At 38.6% G+C, this 20782-nt stretch overlaps 1 protein-coding gene across 4 annotated transcripts; it reads left to right on the top strand.

The window, feature by feature from the left end:
- Nucleotides 1-11335: 11335 nt before the first annotated feature.
- LOC125235539 lies at nucleotides 11336-17366 on the top strand. 4 transcript variants are annotated; one of them, XR_007178102.1, is made up of 3 exons: nucleotides 11336-11842; nucleotides 12097-12276; nucleotides 16778-17366. XR_007178102.1 is itself a non-coding variant. In XM_048142132.1 (2 exons), exon 2 carries the CDS (start codon nucleotides 16836-16838, stop codon nucleotides 17283-17285), a length of 450 nt encoding a protein of 149 aa, XP_047998089.1. In that variant the 5' UTR covers nucleotides 12035-12053; nucleotides 16778-16835; the 3' UTR covers nucleotides 17286-17366. The 4 variants fall into 4 exon arrangements, 3 of the variants coding, with proteins under 3 accessions (XP_047998089.1, XP_047998090.1, XP_047998088.1); XM_048142132.1 differs by lacking the exons at nucleotides 11336-11842; nucleotides 12097-12276 and adding an exon at nucleotides 12035-12053; XM_048142133.1 differs by lacking the exon at nucleotides 11336-11842 and having other exon boundaries at nucleotides 12062-12276.
- The last annotated feature ends 3416 nt before the right edge of the window (nucleotides 17367-20782 follow it).

Genomic DNA, 20782 nt, shown 5'->3' with positions numbered 1-20782 from the left:
GTGTTGAATATTCAGGTAGTCCATTATTGATCTAGCCAGATAGATACACTCCTTATATGAGAGCGCTTTGTTGGGGTTAATTAAGACAAAAAGCGCAATCGCCTATTAAGGTTCGGTTACAGTCTCTGAATCTGAGGTACTGGCTTAGGCCGAAAAAAAAATCGATTAAATGTTAACTCACTGTTGTTGTAAATACTGAAAATTGGAACCTGACTGAAAACCTGAAAACTGAAGTACAAACAAATGAAGTTATTGAATTTTTTTCCTTTTTTTTTACTTTTACTTTATTTGATCTATTCTAGGGCCATCTGTTATATAGTTTGTCTTAATTGTATGAGTGGAACCTGCCATACACCGATTTAAGATAAATTCAAATATTGAAATATTTCAAAATTTAAATATTCCTGTGGCGTAAAGCCAGATAATGTGGACTGTAAATATATTATGTAAGTATAAAGAGAGACAAGTTTCTAATGGGGTGGCAACGCGCATGTGACACTGTTTGAGTTGCAGGCGTCCATAGGTTACGGTGACCGCTTTACATCAGGCGGACCGTATACTTGTTTGCCACCGACGTTGTATAAAAAAAAAAAAAGACTATATACTATGTTAGACGTTCTAAGTTGGCTTACGGGGTGTTACGAGTTGAGCTTGCTGGCAGAAGCCTCTGCGTCGGTAGTTTTTTTGCTGATTTGGGAACTGTATTTCTGCTTTACGCTGTTATTCAAATAGTATTTGCTTGTTGCTTAAACAGATTTTGAGATGACACTGATTTTATTTTGAAGTTTGACATTTTTACTAGCAGGCCAGTAGCCGCGCTAGAACAAATGATATAATAGGTAGTATAGCTTTACCAAAGAAAAAGGTTATATACTAAACAATTTCTTTTTCCCCTCACTAGCTCGAAAACACGTGTTTTGTCATTTAATACAAGCGGGTAAAAACGCATTTTATCCACTAGTGGGTAAAGTAATTTGACCTTGATTAAAGTCAAATTAACTGCTTTAAAATTGATAAAAGTAGGTGAATCTAGTAATAAAGATGATTTACCACCTGTGTAACTACTGGAAGCAGTGATAAACGCATTTTTTGCATTGTAGTTTCCTCGCTGTAGTGAGGGGAACAGTTTTTTGTGTTACACTCGAGTGCAAATGTATTTTACTTCTCGTGTGTTAAAAAACTCGCAAGTTCAACTATAGAATCCTTTCACTTCGTTTTTCAATTCCACACTCGGCGTTAAAATACAACTTTGCCCCCTTGTATAACAAATAACTATTCTAGTTCAGAAACAAGTGCGGTCCCAGTACAGTACGTACACGTACAGTCATACTCGTAAATATAAGTTGATTTTCTCCGCCTTTCAAAACCGATTAGCCGGTGCATTAAAGTCTCGTGAACCCCACTACACTTTGATTGAATCGTAATAAAGTATTAATTTCCTGCAGCGGAGTACTAGGGAGCCTCCAAAGTAACAAGTACGTGCTACGGATATCTATCACTCTAAGGCCGTTTTCACATTATCCGATCCGATATCGGATGTCGGACCGACATCTTACATCCGATAAACGCTTCCGATAGTGTCGGATGTCGGTCCGATAAAACGCATTGTTCCAAATCAATGAAGTATGATTTTGTGTCAAATAATATTTAAAAAATGTTTTATATTTAATAATTATAAGCACTATATCCTAAATATTATATTGTAAAATTAAAATAACGAGCATAAAAAATACTCAGGGTGTCAGGCAAAAAAATAATTTTACATTCCACTATATCTACAAAAAGATGAAAAAACTAGTATCCGCAATTCGGACCGATGCATTACAACCTTTTTTTTTCCAATGGAAATTGTCAACTAATTTGAATTTCGATCATTAGCAGCTGTTTAATAGACGCCATTTTTGTCACGCACACTACTACAAACGTATACATACATTATATACGCACACAAACAAATATTATCGGCCGACAACTGACGGGGGGTCCGGCATGCCAAAAAATGTCGGAAGCGTCCTGCCGATATCGGCAGTTCCATGGTGCCTCGGACAAAAACTGTTGTAGGAGAGTGCCATCGGCATTAAATCCGCAATTTTTGCGTTTTATATCGTTTTTTAGTAATAATGATCTATTAAATACATAAATGAAGACCTGAAAGCGCATAAATCTTACATTTTACATCCTTCCTACATCCGATATCGGATCGGATAATGTGAAAACGGCCTAACAGGATCGCTAATCTCACATATCACATCTATATTTCTTTACTGATAGTACATATATTTTGGTCTAATATTTTTCTAAAACGTGTAATATGTAATGTACTTACCATTATCAGCGTAAATAAATGATGGGAAATTGTAGCGAAAAGAAATTTCACAACGAGGTTTTTTAATTGGAAATATGTAGCTCAAGCATTTGACTAAATACTCATCCAATGGTAAGCGCCGATACTGGCTAGGATGGAGCAAGTTTAGTTACTTACCATAAATAACTTTATAATTCAAAAGATGGAAAGTTAAATGTAACTTAGATTAATGGGTGATGTAAAAAGTCATGTAAATGGAACTGTAACTATTTTTTGACAGACTTAAATAGAATTGCATCATATGAAATTGGCGACTACCAATGCGCCAACTAAGCTCACCAAAATCTCAGCACTCAGCGATCCTACCCCTCACGTCCACTCAAAACGCTCCTAATACTCCTGACAGTACAATTTATCATCATTCATTACCCGTGCGGTCTCTCGCGGCCAGATTAGCAAAAGGGTTTAAGTTCAAGGGATGGCACGTTATCGGCCGGTGAAAGTGATGATGTGAACTTTGCTCATACTTGGTGAGCACCACATTCGCGAAACATTGAGAGAGTGATTTCATCTCGAGTTTATTGTCCGTAGTTCGTGGTAGTCCCGATATCTTACACTGACCTAGAAAATCGCAAGAAAATAATGATTTTGTAAGAGATGCTCAGGACTGCAGTTTATGATTAGGCTTGATAATTAATTTGCTGAAGGAATGGTGGTGTGTGCATGGTTGATAAGAGACTGTTTGTTCGAATATATAGATAGATATAGATAGTTCGAAATAGAGAATCGTAACTGATTCGTGATCACAAATATATTGTGTAAATATATTTGTGATCAGTTATGGTATCCTGGTTTTAATTCCCTGTTTGTTCGTTCTAGGTAATTATGTGTGGTAGGTATGTATAAATACATATAATAATCTTTGGTATTGTAAAATAAACACAGAACACTGTGAAAATAAATCAATCTATGAGTTATTATATTTGTTGGAGACAAAAGTTAAGCAGAGACCCAACTCTTATGTAAAGTTTTTTAAAGCTTAGTTCCTCATAGGTAAGCCATAAAACTAACCCCCTTTTTGAATGTTTATGAATAAATGGGTAAATAATTTACGTCGAATTGGCCTCAATTCAGTACCACATCTGTTTTGATAAGTCAGAGTCATATATCACTCGGCAGCTTCCAGCGATGTGCTCCATAACGGTGGCGAATAGTACCCGAGGTTATGACGGGAGTGTTATCAGAGGGCGGTCGAATGGGCTTACTATACTTTGTCAAACAAGCCTGTCAGTAAATAAGAACAGAGAAAACTATATGCATCCTTTTCTTTAGGGTGCTATAGAAAAGGATACCTATAGTTTTCTTTGTTCTTATTTACTGACAGACTTGTTAGACAGAGTATATGACTATAGACACTATAGTACGTATTTGCGACGTCGTGATTCTGATGATTTCATTTCGTGGTAACTTATATGTTTTAATTTATTTTCTTTTATTTGCTGTTTCTGTTTTTGTACTTGTGTATTTTTTGTAGTTATCACGAATAAATCATTTGATTGGTTGATTGATTTAAGCGTAGTTGATTGAAGTTATTCAGAGACAGGAATTATACTTTTAAGTATCTTGTGTTCACTTATTTAAAGGCGTTCATTCAATCTTGTGTTCACTTATTTAAAGGCGATTTAGAACTGCTAGAAGACATCGACAAAACATACGAACTGAAATGCCACACTATTTTTTCCCTAGAAAATTGTTCGCAAATATTGTCTCCATATAATTTAAAAATCTTAAGTCTAAACATAAGAAGTTTGAATAAGAATTTTGACAACTTTCTCGTAGTAATAAAACGGTTAGGTATTGATTTTGATGTTATAGTTCTAAGCGAGTGCTGGATAAATGCTAGTTCGGCTATACACCAATTGCAAGGCTTCAGCTCTTTTAATTCTAATAAAGCTATTAATAAATCAGGCGGCGTCGTCGTTTATGTAAATAATAGGTGGTCTCCTATTTTTTCTGAACCGGAAGTTGATGACGCAAATTGTGTCCTGGCTGAGATCCCCGGAAGTTTCACTGTGTTGGGAGTTTATAGGTCTCCTAGCTTTCGTAATCTTGATGCCTTTAGCCAATCTCTTGATTCCATTTTAAAGACCTATGATACCAGCCCTTGTCTCATTCTAGCGGGAGATATCAATATTGACATTCTGGACGCGACCCAAACCAACTCCCAGGATTACCTGTGTATGCTAGCCGAACATGGACTGCTCCCAGGTATCAACGCCCCGACTCACTTGAGATCTTGTTTGGATCATATTTTTGTACCAGCAATATCGCATGCAGAGTCGATTGTCTGTACGGCCGATCTGACGGACCATGACGTCACAATGATAGGCGTTTCAATTCAAACAGATAAACCGCAAAGAAAATCACTTTCTTTAAAAAAAATTGATTATCAATCTTTGAGGCTTGAATTAAGCAAAGTCGACTGGTCTCCCATCGTGAGAGGGTCAAATCTCGAGGCTTGTGTTGAACTGTTCTCCACCTTACTAGGTAAAGCCTTGTCAAAGTGCTCTAGGGTTACGAATGTTAGTCGCTCTAAAGTCGTTTTGCAACCCTGGATGACCCCTGGATTGCTTAGATGTTCGAAACATAGGGACAAACTACATCTGGCTGTCCGTAAAGACCCTGGAAATGCTATGAAAAAACTAGTTTATACCCGATACCGCAACTTTTATATTTCATTGCTAAGGAAATTGAAACTTGAGCATGACAGAAAAGACTTATCGAAACATAGGAATAAACCTAAAAAACTATGGAAGGCAATACACCGTATCACCCACAAAAATGCTAAACCATCAGCATCCGATAATCTTTTGAATCATAAGTCCACTCCTGCTGATTCACTTAATGCTTGCAATGAATATTTCACGTCGGTAGGTTCCCAATTAGCTGATTCAATTCTTCAGAGGCTCAATGAAAGCGAACAGTCCTTGGCCCGTCAGGTCGGTAACAAGCCCTCCCTCTGTTCGTTTTTTATTAAACCTACAGATGCTAGAGAAGTTCTTTCACTGATTAAATGTCTTGATGTTGACAGAGCCCCCGGTTTTGATGGAGTAAGTAATGGCCTTGTAAAAGAGATCGGTGAATTTATAGCTGAACCGCTTTCCGCCATTTTTAACTTGAGCATTTCGTCTGGCACTTTCCCACAGGCTTGGAAGACTGCTACGGTCATTCCTATTCATAAAGGTGGTTCCTCAGATATTCCGGATAACTTTCGTCCCATATCTTTATTAGGAGTGTTTCCTAAACTGCTGGAACGTGTGATAAATAAGCGGTTGATTAGTTTTCTGGAATCCAAAAACTTTTATCAGACCGTCAATATGGTTTCCGTCAGGGTAAGTCTACTGAGGAGGCGGTCGTGTTTTTGACGGATACCATTGTATCCAATCTTGACTGTAATCGTCACTGTGTTGGTGTCTTTCTAGATTTGGCAAAGGCATTTGACACCGTGTCTATTCCAATCCTTCTTAATAAACTGGACCGAATCGGCGTTCGTGGAGTGGCACTTGAATGGTTCTCTAGTTATCTCCAGAACAGAAACCAACGTGTAAAGGTGAATGATCTACTTAGTAACCTAGAAACTGTCTCTTTTGGTGTACCGCAGGGTAGTATCCTGGGTCCTACACTATTTACCGTTTACATAAACGATATCTTGTCTCTTGAACTCAGAAACTGCGAAATCCTATGTTATGCTGACGACACAGCCTTGATATTTAACGGTGGATCGTGGCGGGACGTAGTAGCCTCAGCGGAAATTGGCATGAAAAGGGTGGCCGCCTGGCTGGAGAGGAATCTTTTGACGTTGAACGCAGCCAAGACGCAGTTTCTGTGTTTTCATAAAAGTATCCGGTCACGTCCGCCTGCGTCTATGGTTAGTCTTAAAATTCACGCTTCGAACTGTGTCGTTCACCCGTCATGTAGTGAATCTCGAAATCGGATCGATTTGGGCTGCACTTGCGTCAGCATAGAAAAGGCTAATTTTCTTAAATATCTCGGTGTCACCCTAGACGAAAATTTAAACTTCAAAAGACACATAGCAGTGGCGGCGGCAAGAGTACGTAAACTGATTTACACTTTGAAATTTTTGAGAGATATTGCAGACAAGCAGTTATTGAAATTGGTTTACTTGTCACTGTGTCAGCCTATACTAAACTATTGCATCATGGCCTGGGGAGGTTGTTGTAAGACCACCTTAATTTCATTGGAAAGAGCACAACGGGCAGTGCTAAAAGTTTCCCTGCGTAAGCCGAGACTGTTTTCCACAGATATTCTATTTAGAGAGGCTAGCGTTTTTAGCGTCCGCAGGTTATTTCTTATGAGGGTTGCAGTCTACATGCATAAACATGTAATTAACTCCTCATCTTACCGGCATATGTTAACGCAGCGAGTTTTTAGGGCCTCTGTTCCTCGAGTGCGCACAAAGTTTGCCAGACGCTTTAGTTCCTTTATATTTCCTTCCATCTATAATGCTGTACTTAAATGCTGTGATATCAAGACATGTCACCTTGCTGAAGCTAAAATTATAATTAGACAATTTTTATTGCCCCTAACCTATAATGAGTCCGAGGTTATGCTACCCTAATGGGTAATGTTTTTGGTGTTTCGTTATCTCCAAGGTCCTCTACATTGTTCTCTCACCCATAACCCTACACACATACACACTTACACAAATACACACCCATTATTCCCTTACACTTTACACGCTTTACAATCTATTTTCTTTAAATAGGTACACTGACACCTGGTTATTCCATTCTTTTTAGCATTACTCAGTCTATTAAATTTAAATTTGTTGTTTTTGTAGCTTTAAGTGTACATTAGTCCTAATTCAGCATGCTTTTTGTAATTTCTATTTTTTAAGCCGCTATGTCTCTGGAAATAATACAAATGTTAACGACTTCCACGATACAGGCTCAGCCTAGTGTGGGAGTCACTGCCAAGTTTATAGGGCTTTACGAGTATGAAAAGCGGTAAAAGGCATGATAGTTGATAGATAGATGTTTGATAGATGTTTATGATAGTCGGCCAGAGGGTTGTTCAGTTGCTAGGTTCGGTAGTAGGTTCTATCTATCAACTAACTAATTGATAGATAGAAATTAGTACAGTAGTACACAGTAGTACCTACTAATTTCAGTCTAAGTAGAAATTTTATTATTAACCATATACTTATTGAAATTCAATATGAATTATCTAAATAATATCTATTGTCAAAAATGATATTTCGTAAATAGCACAATAATTATTAAGAGTTCGCTACGTATCGATATTATTTGCTGTGTTGTGTAACTAAATTAAATACCTAATTTTTTTCTTGAAAAACACTAATTTCCAAAACAGTCTCCTTCAACAAAAGCATTATTTTATTTTATATATTTTTTAAAAATGTAAAGATATTGCCAAGCCGTAAGTAGTACATATACAACTACCTATCCTTGTATATTGCGCTCTGCGTCTAAGCCTTCAAGTTAACTTTGCTAATGGTTCGGACACCGAAGACGGAACCACAAGATATTTAGGGGTCCCTCGGGACCGCGTCCAAACTACGTGTTCTTTGCTCTGCTAATGATACTACATTGCGAAGTAGAACTATACTGACTGTCGGTGATTTATTTAGATATACTTGAAATTGTTCAGATTATCTACAATCACACAGTGAATACACTAGAAATAGATATGGTAATAACAATTTGTTTAGTAATATAGATTACTAGTAGTGTAAGCAGCCAATCCTGATAATAGTACATTACGATACAAGTGCGTAAAAACGAATGTTAGTTACGAATTTCCTTCTCGCACGTGTATCGTACGACGTTTTTCAGTACAGATGAGCCTCCGAAATTTCGACCTGGCATATAATGAACCACTTCTCGCACTAGTGCGTATAAAAAACACCATCTGTACTGAAAATAATGTAATGTGGCACATTACGATACGAGTGCGGAAAAGAGGAAGTTTGACAAGAGTGGCGAGAAATAAAAACACGATGGAAGGTAGTCAAGTGCTGTAAATTGTTAATCGACGCGAGTTACGAATTTCTTCTTCGCGCGTGTATTGTTCGGCGTTTTTCAGTACATAATGTACATATGGCCCTGTTTCGACATAAAGTACCACTTCTCGCACTAGTGCTATAAAGTAGCAGTGTGTACTGAAAAATAAGTGATAATAATGTAAACAAACCAATTTGCCTCATACTCCATAATCAAAAAAATCATGATCTTGTCAACTTTTTTATGTGCAACAAATATTTTATTTTTATTACCTTCGTATTTTTTGGAATATTAGTTGTATATATTCTAATTAATAATATTTGAAAACTAAGTCCGTTTTCACATTATCCGAAATATTATCGGATGTCGGAAGGATTTCAATGGAAAAAACCAAGAGGGCGCCTGTAATGTATGGGATATCGGTCCTACATGCGATATCGGATCGGATAATGTGAAAACGCACAAACAACTGTTAGTGTTACATAACATAAGTCATAAGGTTACGTTAGCAGACTAAGGGCCAGTTGCATCAACCACATTTGACACATTTGACACTTCATCGTCAAGCAGCAGACGTCTATGGAACTTCCCATACAATAAAATTTAACGAACGCTTTAACGGTGACAGACGGTTTGATGCAACCGGCCCTTAAGCTACCATATTGATTGAAGAACTTCACTTTGTTTGATTAAATTGTTACAATCATTGAGGATAATCATTTTATACCTTTTTCAAGAGAGTTATAATCAACACAATAATCTACATGTTCAGTCTGCTCGTACTTGACGAAATAATCAATTAATTCGTCAATTTAAGTGCTCCGAGCGAACTCGCCTGCAATTGTTTACGGCGACCTATATTTGAAGTGGATCCATTATCTACTAAGATTCCTTCATCGAAACCTATTTCCATCCCTTTCATGAAAACCTGGTGTGAAAGGGATAGATGGTAGGACTTTTACAGACGTTTTTAGATCTAGTAGGTTCACTCGGAGACTATTATTCAGTCACAGGAAGGAATTAAGTATTCGGAACAAGTGCAAATGCTGGACCAGGCTGAATCCTGCGACTGTTTTATTGCTTGATAAGGCGATCTGATTCTTACATAGTTCGAGTGAAATTAAGAATAGGAAAATCCTAATATGATAAAGAGCACGGTTAAAGGGAATGAGAGGTCAGGTCTTAGGGAATATAATTTTTTTTTCACACTCGTAGGCGGAGCGGGAGTTATACAAAAATCGTCCTTTTTATCCTTTTAAATATTTTCCATATTACAAGTACGATCAAAAATATTGTGTGTAACTCGGGGCGCAAGGGTATCGCGAACTCGAGTCTTTAAAACCCCAGGCAAGCTGTCGTGATTTAACTTACTCTCGTTAGCAATATTCAACTTCCGCCCCACGTTGTACAATGTACTATTTATACCTATACTTACACCTATACTATACTGTTTGTGATGCAAAATATTATTTTATAGTATGCATCTTTAAACGATGATTTGTAAAGATTAGTCGGATTTAATTTCTGTCGAAACCTTTTCAGGGTGTTTCATTCCTATCCAGCGCATCCACGTAGGTACTAAGCGTTTTTCATTTTTGCATTTTTTTAGTTTGCCTCGTGGTATGACAGCTCACAGTCATTACTATAAGTATTTATTATATTTAAAATATAATGCAAAATAATTATTAAAAAAGCATTTACAGACTTATGAAAAATGCTTTTATAGACTACACAAACGCATATATATCGTATCCAAAAATATCTATAACAAAATAATATTAAATAACAAATAAAAGAACGGTCTCCATGGGACAATTTTTCAGGACCGGAGCTTAAAAGTCCATAATTCAAATTTCTTAAACTCAATAAATCTTTACAACGGAACGCAATTGGGCAACAGTAAATCTGGTAGCGGCACGCATGGCCGCGCAACCCGAAACACCACTTAGGCGGTATAACTCCGATGAGTAATGGTCGAGGAACGAGGAACCGACCTGGGTCAACCATTACTGCGAGGAGAGGCGCTTCCGACGACCAGGCAGAATGGTTTTATGGAGATGACTTTGTTTCTTTCACGGACTATATAATACCGGGACAAATAAAGCTCGTAAAAAAAAGCGTACCTACCCCTGAAATGTATAGGCCTTTTAGGATTAAAACTAGATGGCGCTGTTTCACAGCCTTCAAGTGGCCAAAATCATATTTTCCCGAAATATTTTTGCGTATTTTTATTTTTTATAAGAACAAATGACATGCTTCTTTATTTTAATGTCATGATATTTCGTCAATACACATTTTGAAATTGTAGGCATTATCAGTGTAGTATGACAGTATTTAATATGTAGGTTCTCCTAAAAAAGAGAGACTGTAAATCCTATATAAATTATCCTTGTTTCAAAGTATATAAATATTGTGACGTTTCTAGATTCTAGATTCTGCACGTTACTCAACGATCGTTGACTCAACTATTGCCACCGGCTAGGCCGGCTGACATCATTCCGCGTATAATACAATACATCCCTCGTACGCTGATTTAAACTTTCACGATTATTACACATCATTATCAGTTCAAGTTGATAATCAAAACCAAGTGCGGGTAGTTCGAAAAACTCGCGCGGCTGTCAGAAGGTGTTGATGTCGCGTACCACTCCAACAGGGCGACCGCGGGGTGAGGTGACAGCGGGGAGCAGCCATCTTCGGGATTGACTTACTTACTAGCCACCGCGGCCATGACTCGGCTCTTTACATTTTTGTATATTTTTTATAATTAAAATCATAGTAACAATTCTTTGGAGTTCATATTCAAGCATCCACAACCCGGATAGCCCCTCAACATTGGTCCTTCGAGCCTCCAAATCAAGAATCAGCGAGTAACTACGAATTAACTGTCCAGCCAACGTGTCCGTGCACCGCCATTGTCACAGCGCAGTTAACTATTCGAAATTACAAGCTAATTACGTCGATTTCGCCGCCAGAAACAAGATAAGTCCACTAAATACCTACTACAAGAAGGGATCTACAAGCCTATATGGACGGATTTAAGGAAACGCAAGCCCAGGATTACTAGAAACCAGCTAAGTTCCCAATCCACTCCCTTTCTTACATTAGTGCCTACTTAGGTATCATACCTACTATAGAAACTAGATTACAAACTAAATCTTAACTTAACTTCATAACAAACAGTGTATTTAATATAAATCCTCATAAGGCGCAGCTATAGATATCTACTTAGCCATCGTTATCTAGTGCCAGCTGCAGCTAACGGTAAAAAATCACATGTTTACGCCGTCAGTACTAGTTGCCGGCTTATCGAAATAACAAGTAAATTAAATCAAAATCAGTGCCTATTGTGATTAAAGTGCAGTTATCTCAATATTTAGTGCATAAAATAAGTACATTACGTGTTTTTTCAACAGATATACTAGTACACAAATATATTAGGACCTAACGAGTACATAGTGCTAATTATCTTAACTAAAACTACGAATTACAAGTAAGTGTCGTTTACATTCATTTCCTGTTGGTTGTTTTGCATTGCAGTGTCGTTTTTAAACGTGAAAAATGACTGAAGCCATTCTAAAAGAAAATATTAAGCGTCGTGGTACCTGTAAGGCTCAGTTGACGAATTTCAATACCTATTTGAGTGAATTACCAGAAAAATTAACTCCTCATCAAAGGTTTGAGCTCGAGCTGCGTATTTCGAGGTTGGAATTAGTGTTTAACGACTTCCATGACGTGCAATTACAGATCGAATGTGCCCATGAAGAAGCTGCCGAGCAATACTCCCAGCGGAATACTTTCGAGGCAACGTACTACAGCAGCATCGCTCGCGCCCAGCTCCTGCTGAGCGAGGCGGAGGGTCCTGCAGGCAGGAGTAGTAAGTCACCACCAGCCGATATGCAGGTGACGGATATGAAGCGCACAAAGGTAAAATTGCCTGAAATCAATCTAAGTAAGTTTGATGGTACGTACAGTCAATGGTTGGAGTTTCGTGACATGTATGAATCTATGATTCATAATGATACTAGCTTATCCGATATTACGAAGTTTCATTACCTACGATCTTACTTAGAAGGCAGTGCTTTACTAGTTATTAAATCGATCGAATTTAGTGCTTCGAACTATCAAATCGCATGGGAGCTTGTGTGTGACAGGTACAATAACAAACGCTTACTCATTTCTAATCACGTTAAAGCGTTATTTAACGTATTTTCCGTACAAAAAGATACAGCCTTTCAGTTACGCAGGTTAATTGATACTTTCATAAAAAACCTTAAGTCCTTACAAATATTACAAGAACCAGTTGATAAGTGGGACACATTATTGACTTATATCGTGTGTACCAAGCTCGACAGCCAAACATTATTTGAGTGGGAAAAATACAAATTAACGTTAGAGGGCGATTCTAACACATTTGACGACTTAGTCAAATTTGTTAGGATGCGAGCCGACTTACTAGAAACTATCGAGCAAAGAAATGTTAGACAAGAGAAGCCGCGAGCCTTGGTCACTTATGATTCGCCTACTAAGACGAATACTATTAATAACAATACTAAATCGTGTCCCGTATGCAATTCGAGCGTTCACAATATTTATAATTGCAAAGCGTTTCTAGATTTGAGTGCACAAGATAGGGAGGACAAGGCCCTAGGTTTAAATTTGTGCCTCAATTGTTTACGTCACGGGCATCCTACTAAAAAATGTCGTTTGAGCCCGTGCAGAGTTTGCAGGAAAAAACACAACACTATTTTGCATACAACTAAACCGTCTGCGAGCGATAACAGTGTACCTAGTACGAGTACCGCGGTACACAGCACCAGCGACATCGCGTTGCCTGCGACGGCCGCGGCCCCTCCCCCTGCGCCCGCGCCGGCCGCGCCCGCGCCTGCTGGCCGGGCGGGCGGCGCGGCCGGCGCGTCTGCGCCGGTCGGACTTGTTTGCGCCGAGGACGAGGAGCCGGAAGGGGTATTGACGACCGCTATAGTTGACGTGCGAGCCGCAAACTCTAATATTTATCCCGTACGTATTATGCTTGATTGTGGTAGTACTTCTAATTTTATTACTGAAAGGTTGTGCAAACAGTTGAATTTGGAAACAAAAGACGTTTTTATTTCAATCACAGGACTAAACGAACATGAATCTATTTTAAATAAAACTTGTACGGTTAACATAAAATCAAAATACAATGATTACTCCATGGAACTAAAATGTACCGTCATACCTGTAATAACTAGGCCCTGGCCATGCGAACCTATTGATTTTGAAGCCTTCAATATACCCAAAAACATCACGTTGGCAGATCCCACTTTTTACGAGAAATCAAATATTGACCTTTTACTAGGAAACAAGGTGTTTTGGGGTTTATTGGGCTCAGAACAAATCGAATTAGATAATACAAATTTAATTTTGCATGAAACCAAACTTGGTTGGGTCCTAGGCGGTTCAGTACCAGGCATGGCGGACATATGCGGGTTTGCACACGCACAAACTATTACAAATGCACAATTACAAGATAAAAATAACATGGAAAACTGCACTATACAAAAACAATTAGCTCGCTTTTGGGAACTAGATTCTATAAAAAATGATTTTACCTCTTTAAGTGTCGAAGAAATGGAATGTGAACAAAGTTTTGTACAAAACACGACACGTTTACCTGACGGTCGATTTTTACTTACCATTCCACTCAAAGAGTCGCCTAGCCTATTAGGTGATAGCTACTGTTTAGCAAAACAAAGATTTCTTTCTTTAGAAAATAAATTACAAAGAGATCCTATTTTAAAACAATCGTACACAAAGTTTATTCATGAATATATACAATTAGGTCACATGAGTGAATCACATTACAATAGGTCGCAAATTAACTATTTTGCGCCACATTTCGCCGTGTTGAAAAGCGACAGTATTACTAGCAAGTTAAGAGTCGTTTTTGACTGTTCAGCAAAGTCGTCATCTGGCTATTCCTTTAATAATTTGCAGAAAGTAGGCCCTACTATACAAGATGATTTGTTTTCAATTTTAATGCGTTTTAGACAACATGACGTGGCCTTGACTGCAGATGTGGCAAAAATGTACCGCCAGTGCAACGTCGTTGAATCACAACGGCCTCTGCAACAAATATTGTGGAGGGACGACCCCTCCCAGCCTATAAAAACATTTCAATTAAATACCGTGACTTATGGTACATCGTCAGCGGCTTTCTTGGCCGTCCGCTGTTTGCGGCAGTTATCGATTGAATGCGATGATCCCGTTATTAAAGAAATTATAGCTAGGGACTTTTACGTCGATGACCTTATATCCGGGTGCTCCTCAACAGAGGGCGCCACTAGGATCTACACAAAACTTACAGAAACCTTGAATAGTGCTTGTTTTCCACTTCGAAAATGGAGATCAAACGACACTAGCGTGCTCCAAAATATAGCTAATGACAAGACTGATGGCGCCGAAGGAAACCTGGACCTATGTCCTGAGCATAGTTCCAAGGTTTTAGGCATTACATGGAACAGCGTATCCGATAACTTGTGCATCACAACCAATGTAGACCTTAAAGGCTCTGTCACTAAGCGAAACATTTTGTCAACTATTTCTAAAATATTTGACCCTTTGGGTCTAGTAGCACCTACTATTTTAGAAGCCAAGGTCATGATGCAGAAGTTGTGGTTGCACCAGTTGTCGTGGGACACAGCTGTCCCTGACGAGATACGAGATGTTTGGCAAGCATTTGTACTTACGTTGCACAATCTTAACGAAGTACAAGTCCCCAGACACGCTATTTGTCACGGTCCTGTCAATTTACAACTACATATTTTCGTAGATGCGTCTGAAGCAGCCTATGGCGCTTGCGCATACGTGCGCTCGGTGAACGAGAACAACGAAGTAGCTGTCAACTTGCTGTGCTCAAAGGGGAAAGTGGCCCCACTGAAACCACTAACTACCCCTCGATTGGAATTATGCGCAGCCCTACAAGGATCTAGGTTGCTGGACAAAATTTTGAATTCCATGAGACTACAATTTGACAGCTGCTTTCTGTGGTCTGACTCAACTATAGTACTAGGTTGGTTGAGCATGCATCCAAGTAAGTTGCAAACATTTATTCGTAACAGAATTGCCGAGATACAGTCCACTTGTGCTAACCATACTTGGAGACATGTTCCAACCAACGAAAATCCCGCAGACCACATTTCACGTGGATTGACAGCCAACGAAATAGTGCACAACAAGTTATGGTGGAACGGTCCACAATTTTTATCACAGCCATAGCACGCATGGCCTCAACTAAAATTAAAATTAAATACTAATAACTTACCAGAAGTTAAAACTCAAAACACATGCCTGGTAGTCAATTCTGGCACTGATGAGCCGTTTCCCTTCAGTAAATTCTCAGACTTGAAGCGCATGCAACGTATCTTTGCTTACATGGCGCGATTCATTCATAACGCGCGCTTTAAGAATGATAAGAGAAGCGGCCCACTCAGCGCTGAGGAATTAGACTATGCGCTAAAAAAGTTAATACTGATATCACAAAAGGAATCGTTTCCTACAGAATATGACAAGTTAAAATCGGGAACTTCCATTAAAAAATCTACGATTTCGTCACTGAACCCGTACATAGACACAAACGACCTTGACTTAATTAGGGTAGGTGGCAGATTGTCGAATTCGGATTACGAATATGATAAGGTTCATCCGATTCTACTAAGCAAAAATCATCGTATAACTAAATTGTTATTCGAATGTCAACACAAAGCTCTCATGCACGCCGGTCCCCAGCACTTGCTTTATTCAATCAGGGAACGGTATTGGCCTATTGGGGGCGCGGTATCGCGAGGTCGATTTCACACCAATGTGTGACTTGCCGTCGTTTTGGTGGTCGTACCGTAACTCCAATCATGGGCAACCTACCCAAACAAAGACTTCAACCGGGCTCTCCTTTTTTAGAAGTCAATGTTGACTACGCGGGGCCTGTAATGATGGCCAATCGCAGAGGGCGTGGTTGTCGTCTCATAAAGGCCTACATTTGTATCTTTGTGTGCTGCAAAACCAAGGCCATACATATCGAGCTGGTGGGCGACCTGAGCACAGCTAACTTTATTGCCGCTCTCAAGAGGTTTATTGCTCGCAGAGGGAAACCTTTAGATATTTTTTGCGACAATGGCTCAAATTTTGTAGGCGCTGCTAATGAGCTCAAATCCTTTATTGCACAAAATGCTACTCACATTTCTGACGCTATAACCTCAGAATCAATAAATTTTCATTTTTTGCCTCCACATGCGCCACACTTCGGTGGGTTACACGAAGCCGGTGTTCGCTCTATAAAACATCATTTACGCCGCGTACTAGGATCGGCTAATCTAGTTTATGAGGATTTGTATTCAACACTGACTTACATTGAGGCACTTTTAAATTCCCGACCCTTGACCCCACTTAGCTCGGACCAAAATGACTTATTGCCACTCACACCTGGCCACTTCATCATCGGGCGAAGTATGACGGCGATCCCAGAAGAAGACCTTACTTCACGCACCAGATTAGTGGACAGATACCAGAAGATTCAACAGCTTCGCCAGCACTTCTGGGCACGTTGGCAACTAGAATATATAAGTGAGCTTCAGATCCGAACTAAATGGAGGCAGTCGACGAACGGGCAACTAGAGATTGGGACCCTCGTCGTTATCAAAGATAAGCAACAACCTCCAATAAAATGGCTCCTGGGGAGAATACAACGAGTCTTCCCAGGGCGCGACGGCGTTACCAGAGTCGCAGAGATTCAAACTGCCACTGGATTGCTGCGCAGAGACTTTACCAAGATCTGCCCCTTACCCGTGGACACTACAGTTGAAGACGACACTTCAAGGTCCGCCGGCATGTCGCGTACCACTCCAACAGGGCGACCGCGGGGTGAGGTGACAGCGGGGAGCAGCCATCTTCGGGATTGACTTACTTACTAGCCACCGCGGCCATGACTCGGCTCTTTACATTTTTGTATATTTTTTATAATTAAAATCATAGTAACAATTCTTTGGAGTTCATATTCAAGCATCCACAACCCGGATAGCCCCTCAACAGTTGATGTCATTTCAAGCCAGTCTTCTCCGAGACCACGGGGACAACGCCGTCCTTGAAACGTTGGAGGTCAGTTTAATAGTTTAGTTATACGCGATTAAGTCCCGATTTTAAAAATAATGATCCCTCGTACGGACGGGTATTGCACAATTTTCGATCCAGCTCATTAAGCTGATTGTAATTATATGATTTTAAATCAGTTCCGTAATGATATTTCGACGAAGATTAATGTTTATGGGTATAATGTAAACTGATACGCCAATTTTATTGATGAGCTTAATACGAAAAACAAATGGAATTTAATTTAATATTACGGTTTAAATAATCAACTAAAATGTAATGTAAAAAGTAGTAATGAACTCGTGTCGATTTAAAACACTCCCTTCGGTCGTGTTTTAATTTATCGCCACTCGTTTCGAACTTCCTTTTTTACGCACTTGTATCGTAATGTACTATTTTTAGGGTTCCGTAGTCAACTAGGAACCCTTATAGTTTCGCCATGTCTGTCTGTCCGTCCGTCCGTCCGTCCGTCCGTCCGCGGATAATCTCAGTAACCGTTAGCACTAGAAAGCTGAAATTTGGTACCAATATGTACATCAATCACGCCAACAAAGTGCAAAAATAAAAAATGGAAAAAAATGTTTTATTAGGGTACCCCCCCTACATGTAAAGTGGGGGCTGATTTTTTTTTCATTCCAACCCCAACGTGTGATATATTGTTGGATAGGTATTTAAAAATGAATAAGGGTTTACTCAGATCGTTTTTTGATAAAATTAGTATTTTCGGAAATAATCGCTCCCTCTAACTTTTGAACCATAAGTTTAAAAATATGAAAAAAATCACAAAAGTAGAACTTTATAAAGACTTTCTAGGAAAATTGTTTTGAACTTGATAGGTTCAGTAGTTTTTGAGAAAAATACGGAAAACTACGGAACCCTACACTGAGCGTGGCCCGACACGCTCTTGGCCGGTTTTTTATGTTTGGTCTTTTAAAAAGAAGTCGTCTTATATAGTCGTATTAAGTATGTTTGGAATTATTTATTAATAACACTTCTTAATATTATAGTTTTAGACGAAGTGAAGCCATCTCCGGTTACGGCCAACCCGTGGCACTTCCTGTTAGGGGCATGACGAGATTGACCACGCTCATCTGCCACTGTAAACATTGGGCGATGATTCTCGGCAGATAGTACTGACATAGATAGGGGCTGGCGATCCTGATCAACGAGGGGCGAAATAATCATGTAAACAAAATGTTATGTTGTATTACTTATTCTTTTAGTTGAGCGTGTAGAGGCTGGTTGAATTAACAAAATATTTCCTTTGGTAAAATTCATATTTGTGCTCCTAAGATGTATTTAGATGTAATAAGTACTTAAAACGTGGAGCTACCCAGATTTTTGATGAAGGATTTATGGTGAACTCATTTAAATATTATGGATTATGCTATATTTCGGACATTTTTGTTTCCTTCTAGTCGCGATTCTACACAATATTTATTCCACACAGCTGAACTTTATCACATGCGATATTCTTCACAGTTATTATTTCTACACAATTTTGACTCTACCTAGTCACGATTTCACGCAATATTATTTCCACACAGCTGAAGTTTAACACATTCGTTATTCATCACAGTCATTACTTCTACACGATCTTGAGTCTACCTAGTCACGATTCTACACAATATTGTTTCCACAAAACTGAAGTTTACCACATTCGTTATTCTTCACAAAAAATATTTCTACACAATCTTGTCTCTACCCAGTCTCGATTTTACACAATATTATTTCCACACAGCTGAAGTTTACCACATTCGTTATTTTTCACACAATGATATACAATACAATAGGCTAGTTTCCTACTAGTCAAATCAGCTTCTTTTTAAGAACTGTCAAAATGATTTGCTATATAGAATTACTATGAAATACTGACGCGTGACGTCACGATCAATTCATTTACTTTATATCTTTCTCTTTGACTTATTAAATAGAAATTATGTTTAAACATAACTACTGTACATATATTTCTTCTAATTTCGCGGTGCTTTATTTCGTGCACTGCATAAAATATTTTATTTTAAGTATAGGAAACTAGCCTATTGTCGCAACCCTTACTAATGTTACATCAGGAGCTCGACAAAAATCAAAAAGGTAATTACGGTCTATATCCCGATCAATATAAGTCTAATGAAAATAACCGTAAATCATTCAAAACTCGTTTTATTATTATTTGTAAATCAAGGAATTATTCAACTTATTAACAAAACAATTTATACAAATGTTTTCTTCTGAAACATGCTGCGTTGATTGGTCTTCAAAGGGCCCGAGATAGCACTAGTCATCAGCCGCAAATGGAAACGAGAGTAATGTCCGGCGGAACGTTGTTGCTCAAACGTTGTTAACTTGGGAGGGAACGGGGCTAGGGATCATTCACTTTCGTCATTAAAAAAACCATTATCAATAACAGAACAAACTGCTCAACTTCACGGGAAGAAACGAGGGGATGGAATGACTTAAGTCATTGTTAAAAAATGCACGATCATTATTATTTAATAGAGCTATAGATACGTAGCCAGAATGCCAACAGTTTACGAAGAATGAAACGCAAATGATTCTGTGATGAGTGATATGAGAAATGAAAGAGATAAGGCACGGAGTGTAAATAATTGGAAGCATCATAGATTTAAGTAGTATTTTTTGCTCTGAGGGAAGCATTCTGTTCGTTGAGCACGCAGGTTTCTGTCATTCATTCCGCATCAACGCACGATGAGGTGACAGTATCTAAATTTAATAGTACATTACTACAGAGGCCGGGACAAAAGGGGTTGTCGGCCGAAGACATATAAGTAGATGGATTGATGGGTCTGAGGCGGGCAACCCTATATTTCCCGCCGAGGTATGTATCAGTGCTTTTCTCAAACATGATATGAAAGAAATACAAATCTACTGAAAATAAAAACTTTGAACGACTGTATCTAAACGGTGCGGCGTATTAATAATCAAATTTCGTTCCCTTTTAATAATCCCGTACATAACAATAAAAAAAAACAGAAAAAGAAAAAAATAACAAAAACTAAATAGTTATTTGTGCAACAAGAGAAGAAAACTTTCTTCTCGTGTCGCACTCACAGAGTAGTAATAGAACAGGGGAGTCTCACTGAAGACCGGCCGGCTGTGACCCAACAACGGCGGACGTTTTTTTTTAAATTTTATTTTATGGCTTGGTGGCGACCTTTCAAGCCAGCAATGGCAGACGGTTTGCGATGTGCAAACACGATTTAAAATCAAAATAATTATAATTTAGGTCAAAAGAAAATCAATTCTTCACTTAATTTATCGAAAATTAATTATTTTACTTGAAACATAG

The sequence above is a fragment of the Leguminivora glycinivorella genome, chromosome 17, assembly GCF_023078275.1.
Source record: "Leguminivora glycinivorella isolate SPB_JAAS2020 chromosome 17, LegGlyc_1.1, whole genome shotgun sequence".
NCBI lineage: Eukaryota > Metazoa > Arthropoda > Insecta > Lepidoptera > Tortricidae > Leguminivora > Leguminivora glycinivorella.
The sequence above is the reverse complement of the archived record's forward strand: the minus strand, read 5'-3'. Positions and strand labels throughout refer to the sequence as shown.